At 42.7% G+C, this 8,169-nt stretch overlaps 1 protein-coding gene across 1 annotated transcript; it reads left to right on the forward strand.

The window, feature by feature from the left end:
- Positions 1-3,085: 3,085 nt before the first annotated feature.
- On the forward strand, positions 3,086-4,704 carry TMEM177 (transmembrane protein 177). The gene has a single exon (XM_080621247.1). The coding sequence runs from the start codon at positions 3,476-3,478 to the stop codon at positions 4,409-4,411; it is 936 nt and encodes a 311-aa protein (XP_080477373.1). The 5' UTR covers positions 3,086-3,475; the 3' UTR covers positions 4,412-4,704.
- Positions 4,705-8,169: the final 3,465 nt, after the last annotated feature.

Genomic DNA, 8,169 nt, shown 5'->3' on the forward strand with positions numbered 1-8,169 from the left:
GGAGGACCCCTCGGCCTTGCTCCTCGCCTCCAGGCAGCGCAGCGGGTCGGACCTCCCAAAGGGAAGGAGAGCTCTGCCGCCGGTTTGGGTTCAAGCCCTGAGAGGCCGATAATCGCATTGCCCCGCTGAGGGGCACTCAATCTCAACACACACCAGCCCGGCGTGACTGCGCAACCCGCCCCTTCCCCTGCTCCTTCCGCCCGCCTCATGGCAGCTGGGAGGTTGGCAGGCCGCCGGAGCTCCGCCTCGGCCGCGGCGCGGGGAGCTTCGGTAGGTGCGGGTAGGGGCGGCGGGAGAAGTAGGAGGAGGACGAGAAGCCGGCCTGAGGCGACGCGCCACAGGCCCTCGGCGCCCCCAGCATGGAGGGGCGAAGGGGGAAGGGAAGGACAGGGAGCGCCTACCCCGCGGCCTGGTCCCGGGGACAGTGTGGGAGTCGCGTAAAACCTCTCTCCCCCCTCTATATTTTTATTTTTCGCTAAGTGAGCCTTGAAATCCTGAGGCCTGGAAGCGGGTCCGGCCCTCACCGCTTCCTGACTAATAATGTTGTAAACTGGGCTTTCCCTTTCGCCTCATCTATATGCAGTTAGAAAATAAATTTATTCGTATGCTTAAATTCACTTGTTTTGAACGTTAGCTATTAAAATTCCCAGACTGAAGTGACAGCAAGTACCCGTAACACCACAAGCAAATAATATTTCAGCATTTGGGGGAGACCACCTTATAAATGCTGTAGTGGCTTTATGGGAGCTAGTGGTTAAGTTTGCAGGATATGGTCTGTGGAATTTGCGTTATAGCTTCTGGTTGCTTTGTTATACATAAATTGCACAAAGTTTATGGATAAAAATAAAGATGCCATATGCAGTTAGGGCAGCAGTGGGATTATCTGCAGGAGATGAGAGTCTGTGCTCACCCTCAGGGAAGATTTGAAAGCACAAATGCTAAAAGGTATTGAGGGCAATTTTCATGTTACTTTCATGAGTATTGACTATCATGAGAAAATGAATACTGCCTGGCATTTCCTGCTTATTCTTGCATTAGGTGTGTGGCAGGACTGTTGAGCATAATCCAGTCAAGAACATAGCCTGGGTTGCGATGGATCTGTTCTGGCTGCTCAGAAGAAGTTTGTAGATAAGAACAGTGCTTCCTGCCCAGCTTTCCTGTGGTTCACCTGTCAGCTGCCTGCCTGTTCAGGTGTGCTTCCTGGCATCCCAGGTCCCTTACCGGGAGAAGTACTCAGCATTCCATGGGCTTGGCAAGCACCATTTGGTCATGCAAAAAGGGAATGTAGACTAGTTTTCGGCATGGTCTGTCCTTCCCTGTGCTGGTGTGGGCATAACATGAAGGCTGAATTTTCTCCTTGCAGTGTTCCTAATCTTCAAAAGGTCTGTTAGGCAGCCCAAATGAGGGCTGTCTCTGAAATGAGCTCACCTTTAGGTGTGGATCAGGTGATAGGCTTCATATAATCATCTCTTTACAAGTGCTGGCCTCCCCACTGTAAATGGCATGACCTTTTCAAGCAGGTCTAGACTACCAGATTTGCTGAGATTGTTAACTACAAGAGGGCATTTGGGCTTACTATTACCATTTTCTGTTTTTTAGCTCTATTATTAAGGAAGTTTTCTCCCATAATTGGGTTTCACCCAAGCTCTTGGCTCTTTAGCATGTTTTTCTTAGGTAGTTTTGTCAAACAAATCACCACCTCCAGTCTTCAGCAGAATGCAAGAATACCACCACTTATTACACTTAGAAATACATATTATTGTATACTTACATGCATCATTGTTTTTATTAAGCGCTCAGTATGTGTGCAGTGCAGTATAAACATTAAACAAGATTATTCTTCCCCTGGTGAATTTGTCTGAAAGAGCTTCATTTCACAGGAAGGACAAGTAATAACATACCATTAAAACACTGCCCTTAATTTAATCCCTTTTTGTTTCCCTGTGGTTAATACTCATTTGCTGCTGATCATGGCTGGTGTATCCTGGCATGTCAGGCAGTGGTGTTTTATGATGTTACAGCCCCCAGTTGTCCACTGTACGCCTCTGCGGGATGTTCTTGTTCAGCGTGAGTGGAAGAAGACAACATATGTCTGTGTTTCAGCTGCTGCGTACGAAGCCCAGCAGCATAGCTGAAACCCACCTTTGATAGTGCTCTACACTAAGACATTGGTTGTTTTATCAAAGCATGGTTTTCTTCTGCCACCTTAGCTTCCTGCCAGGACAGCTGGAAATACTAATGTCTTCAACAGCTGCACCAAGATTCTCTGAAGCTCATGTGTTAAAGCCCTGCAAGAACAGACGTTACAAGATGCAAATGGAAATAGGGGCATCCAGTTTTCCCTGATGTCTGTTGGATTTAGGTGCCTGGTTCACTTTTATCTATGTATAGTAGCATTATTGCAGGGGACAATTCTGTAGCCAATGGGATTTTGTAACAGAGGGGAGCTTTCCTGAGCAGAGCACATCATGTGGCTTGGACCATAAAAGGAGCTGATACTCCCCAAGGGAAGCCGGACTTTTGAACTGAAGGAGTTAGCAGGTTTGGGAGTTTTTAAGTTTATCTGCTTATTTAAAGAGTAACAACCTAGTTGTCTGCCCTGAAACAATTTCTGTTCTAGTTTATGCTCTGGGTTGCACATATTATTTGTCAGAGAAATTATTTCAGATACAAATTTTTAAAAGTAGCAACTGAAGGCATGCTGCTTTCTGAAAACAGCTTTTTGCCGAGTAAGCTACAGCCTCTACCTGGAAGTTGGAATCTGGAAAAACAAGCAAAAACCCCAAACCCACCAAGCCCCCAAAAAACCTAGAAAAAGCGCATACTGGAGCGAGGGCAGGGGGGGCTGTTTCGGGGTTTTTTAATAGGAGTTGACTATCCATTAAAGCAAACTGAATGAAAATTCTACCTCCTGAAATTTTCAAATCAAAATGTGATCCTCTTTTGGTAGTTGTAGTCAAGCTTAAATAACTAAATTTAGTATTGATGTTACTGATTAAAATTTTTGGAACTGTACTGTAGAGGAGGTTAGTGTAGATCAATTATTGGCTCTTTCTGGCTTTAACGTCTGTAGTCTTTGTCGTGGAGTGCAACAGTAGGACTGTGCTGGCAAGGACTAGGCAAGTATGCTGGGTAAATACAGAACGTGTATTGATTGCTGGGGGAAGGAGGAAGTATGGTGGCTTTATTGTTGCCTTTATTGCAGTAAATTGATTTACTGGAGGAGTGGGAGAAATTAATTCTTCGTATCAATCAACCTATGTTCCAAGGCTCAGAAATTAATGAGGTTCACCTTCTCTGTAAAGGTGTTTTGTGTTTTGTTAAAGAGAGAATGTTTCTTCTGTTACTGTGCTCTGTTTCTCATAATTTTTGCCCTCTTTTTTTTTTTTTTTTTTTTTTAATGCTACGGAGATGAGACCCATTTATGCACACTTTAATTCCTGATTTTATGTTACAAACAGGTTAGGATTTGACTATGGCAGTGCGGTTCCTGCAGAAGGCATCTGTGTGGTTAAAGAAGCGCAAGATCACTTTGTTGGCCGTTTCTTGCATGGGACTGTTTGGTGCTAACCTTTCCTATCATGTGTTTCCTGATCAAACGTTCAAACTGCTGCATGAGTGCTGGTCAGAGGGGCAGCCAGCTGAGCTTTCACAGAGGCTTTGGGGTGTCTTTCAGGATGTCCTTCAAGATACTGGCGTGAAGTCCGCTGACTCATATCGAGCCTTTGCAGCTTCTGGCTTCCACCCTGTGAGTGCTGGAATCCCCTGGTTCCCTGCAGGCTCTTTGGTGGGCATCCCACCTAACTTTGATAGCACAGCTGAGGATAAAAAAGGAATAGTCAACCATGTTGTTGTGATCAGTGGCAAGGAAGTAGACTGGGAGAGCAATGAAGGAGTTGCTTTGAAGGAAGCTCTGACTTTCTCTCTTGAAGCTCAGAAGTTTGCCCTTGCCAGAGAAGTTATGTATTTGCAGAACGGCAGCCCTTTAGCAAGTGCAGCCGTGGCTCCAACTTGCTTAGCTGGTACATTTTTCTGTGGGAGAGGTATAAAGCTACTTCTGGGTTTGTCTTCTGGCCCCGTGATACTTCGTGGCATCTGTAACCTCGTAACTGCTGCTGCTGGCCTGATGTGCTATTATGTTTCTTACGACGCTGTGACCTATCACCTAGACTGCAAGGCTGACAGAAAGGCAGCTACTGTTTCTAAAGATTATGCCAAAGGTGGGGTTGAATTCTATGATAAAATCCTGTCCCGCAACAGGATCTTTCGTGGTCTGATGGGCAAACAAGGGATGAAAATTTATGCCCCAAGTGGTAACTTGTTCCCAAGGCACTGGTTCAGAATAAAATATACTCCATACACTTACCGAAGAGATTTGATTGTTAATATTTTAAGAGAGCTCCAGGCATAGGGAGTGCTTGAATTTTAAACTTGTGAATTGTGTATTCTCCTGGAACACTGCTGTGCTGCCTTTTTTTTTTTTTTCCCCCCTGTATCTTCATGATTAGAATTTTAGGGTTTATTTTTGCATATAGCTCGAATGAGTTGTTGCACATTCTGTGAATAAAGAATTCTCTCTTAAAATATTAAAGACTTGCTTCAAAAGTGCTCTGTGCTGTGTGCATCTCAAATCACAAGACCACAGAGGAGGGAAGCTTCTCGAACCCTAATCTGGAAGTTCTGCTGCCAATGCAGTCTGGAAAATTTAAAGGGTAAAGTGCAACAGAGAGTTTTAGGAGCATTATCATTTAACCAGGGTGTTTGTATGTAAGTTTGCTGTTCCTTTTCATAGAACAACCCAAGGATGATTAAAAAACTGGACAGTCTGTATTGTGCTGTTACGTAAATACCAAGACATAGTGTTTCTGTTCTGTGTAAGTTTTTTGCACTGTATAAATTCTTATGCTGCAATCACCATTCTTCAGTAGAGCACACTACTTTCACTGAACTTACAGTATGAACTTACGGTTCATACTAATACAGCTAGGTTATTACCAGCATCTGTATCATTTTGCTTAAATAAGTCTGCTCTCTACATGGCCTGGTGACTGCAGTAGTTATCTTGAATGTTTCCGAGCAGTGGCACTATGTAACATGACTGTCATGGGTTGGTTTTTTTCTCTCAAGTGGGATAAGCATGGTCAGGAGAGGGTTTCTTGTTTGCTTTGTTACAGATTTTGTTTAATTTAAAAAAAAACATGTAGATGTATGCCACCTTTTATGTCAAAGAAGCCAAGGTGTAAGTCTGGCATTTGTTGCAGAATCTGGTAAGATCTGTGATGGAGAGTTGCCAGAGGAGATCATTCTCCTTTTTCAGACTAGCCCAAGGTTTTGTCTGCCAGAACCAAGCTTTGCCCAGGATTACTAATCTTCTGGAAAGGTCTTTTAGTGCATGGCAGTAAACTTCCTGCTATAGCCTCACCTTGAAGCTTTTATGTGGTTTCCAAGGTGATAGTTGTCAAACTTCATAGTCCGATCTTTTCTGTTGTAGCCCTCTTTTCTATTGTTCCTCCTTGGTGACATTACAGCAGTTCTCCTCATCTCTGTTGTCATTCTTACAGGAAAGTTCTATTACTTTGTACCTTAGTCACAGTTGTGCTGAGTGTCCTATCTGCCCTGGTTTTGTCCTTTATTCATCTCCTACAATAATAACTGTCATGCCTGTGTTTGCTCAAAGCACTACTAAGTTCTGTTTTCTCATTGAATAAAGTTGATGTACTGGCTGCTCCAACTCTGGTGTTGCTTTATATTGCTGAAACCATATACATAAGATGTTTGGGTTTCTGCTGCAGTAATCCATGTCATGGTTTTCTGGACCAGCACCTCTCACTTACAGTTGTCCTTGAAGTGTGAAGTCATGAGATGCATCTTAGGTACTTTCTGGCTCTAGGGTGTAAGCTTATTGTTCTTGTGACTTTCATGAAGAAGTTTGACAAAATCTCCTAGCCTGTATAGAATAAAGGGAGACTTTACCTTTAGGCAGAGAACTTTCAGAGCTTCAGGCTAATTTTGTTTGACTTCTCTTCCAGGTAAATCCAATATTACTGGTGAAGATAGAGGTTTTTTTGGTTGAGTGATGTAGTGGCTCAAGACTGGAATAACAACTCCTGTTTTATATAGCCTGCGAGTTCAATTAATCCTAATGTTACTCCTTCAGACAAGTCTAAACTCCATTAAATATTCTCAGAAAGAATTTGGCCCACTTGTTTTATGTGGTTGAAGAAGCTGCTATTACATAGAGAGTGCAGAGAGGAAACAGGCATTCTTTGAGATTTACAAGTAGCAGTTTAAACAAAATAAAATTAATCTGCTTGCTTCTTACCACTCCTTACTGTTGCTTTTCATCAAGGCACCTGCAGCTAGTACTGTTATTTAACATTCTCAGGTTGTAAAGTACCAGTGATGCTAATGCGTTTTGCAGTTGTGCACTTTGCTTTACTCTTACAGTGGGATTCTCCATGAAGCTGCATGTATCTCTAAATGCCACGTCTGGTTGACCCTTACTTGGACTTGCTGTGGCATGTTGGTGTCAATAAGGGAGGGCTGACTAGTATTAATTCACATACCTTTGCCTTCCAAAGAGATGTTCTTGCCAAGGGCTTACGTACCTCCATCTCTGTATAGTCAAGCTCCTGTTCTGTTGCCATCTGTGTGATCTGGAAGCATAGTACTGTCAATATAAGGGAAATTGCAGTTGAAATCGCAACTGCTAATTAAGGTTTCCCTGAACTTTGGGAACATACGGGTTATCCTGGAAAAGGTTTGTATCGTGTATGTGTTGCCACTTAATTGCTGGTTGCAAGATCACCCATGCTATTTGCTAAGTAAGAATAGCACAACTCAAATACATGGCCACGAGAATACTCATGCAGGGTTGTAACATTGCAAATGTTCTTCTGGAACTTCCATTGAAATAATATTAGGAGTTCCCCATACTGGTGATAGAAATGGTCTAGTTTTGAAAGTATAATAGAAGCAAGCACCCCAGAATTAAAGGTGAAAATGTCATGCTCTTCCATGCTCTTTCATAAGAACAGTCTTATGTGGAAAAACAAGTTAATGCCATGGCCCAGAAGAGCCCAAGTGAATCAGTTTGTAAATAGTGTCAGTGGACAGCCGTACAGTCTCCCCCAGCTCTGAAGCTAAAACTCTAAGAAAACTTGTTTTAGTAGTAAGTGGCTTCTCTTGCATTGCTCAGATGAGGCTGACTTAATAAAATTTTTTGTGTAGAAAAGCAACAGAAAATGTTAAGCAATGGGAATTGCTAGAAGATGTGGATATTAGAAGTCTAAGCCAAGAAACTGTAAAAGCGACGGTTTGGATGAAATAACTCATAGAAATGGGTATTGTGTACAAAAATGAAACTGTCTGGTAAAGTGATTGAAGGATGAAGTATGAGTAGCGAATAACCAAAATGAGTTGCCAGTTTTAATTTATGCACAATCTTACTTTAAAGAGAGATTTCCTCAACTGGTTTGTTTACATTATCCTGAATTTTCTAGGTAAAAGAAAATTATCCTTGTAACTAAATTTGTATATAAATGTAATGCTTGTTCTTACATAAAGCGTTAGTGGATAATACTGCAAGAGATGAAAGCTACCTAGGTGCTTTGCTCAGAGTTCCCACTGACATGCAATAAATGTAGGGTCTGGCTCGCGTTTCTTTCCCTATCCTGAAAATTGTGGTTTCTTGTCACAGAAATGCCTTCAGCTTGTTTAATGGTCAAAACCATACAGCAGTCAGAAGTAGAGCAAGACTGAGAGCTAGACAGTCTTCTTGAGGACAAATAAACTGTAGAAATCATCTGATTTAATTTCTGAATCAGCTGCTGTAGGTATCTGGCTGCTCTTGCAGTTTACAGGAAGAAGGAGCTTCAGAGGTGGCTTCCAAAAGAGAAATCACCACTCAGATGTCATATGGGTAAAGAATGTCCCCCTTGGTATTGCCACAAGGGCTTTAGTTGAAGTGTAGTGGTCCTTTAGAAAACACCACTTTTTATTATTAGTAGAGCACTGTTATCACCCCTTTTCACATTGCAATGGTTTCTAGAACCTGACAGATACGATGGGGAGAGAGCCAACTATGAAGCCTGTTGCCCTACAAGGTAAGGTGGTGGGAGAGATGATGCTGGAAGCCAAGCCAATTGCTGTCATTTTGCCCTTGGCCAT

This window comes from Psittacula echo (genome assembly GCF_963264785.1).
Source record: "Psittacula echo genome assembly, chromosome: 6".
NCBI classification, from domain to species: domain Eukaryota; kingdom Metazoa; phylum Chordata; class Aves; order Psittaciformes; family Psittacidae; genus Psittacula; species Psittacula echo.

What these genes read in the sequence shown, in the direction of transcription:
- TMEM177 (XM_080621247.1), top strand. Translation starts at nt 3,476, where the DNA reads ATGGCAGTGCGGTTCCTGCAGAAGGCATCTGTGTGGTTAAAGAAGCGC.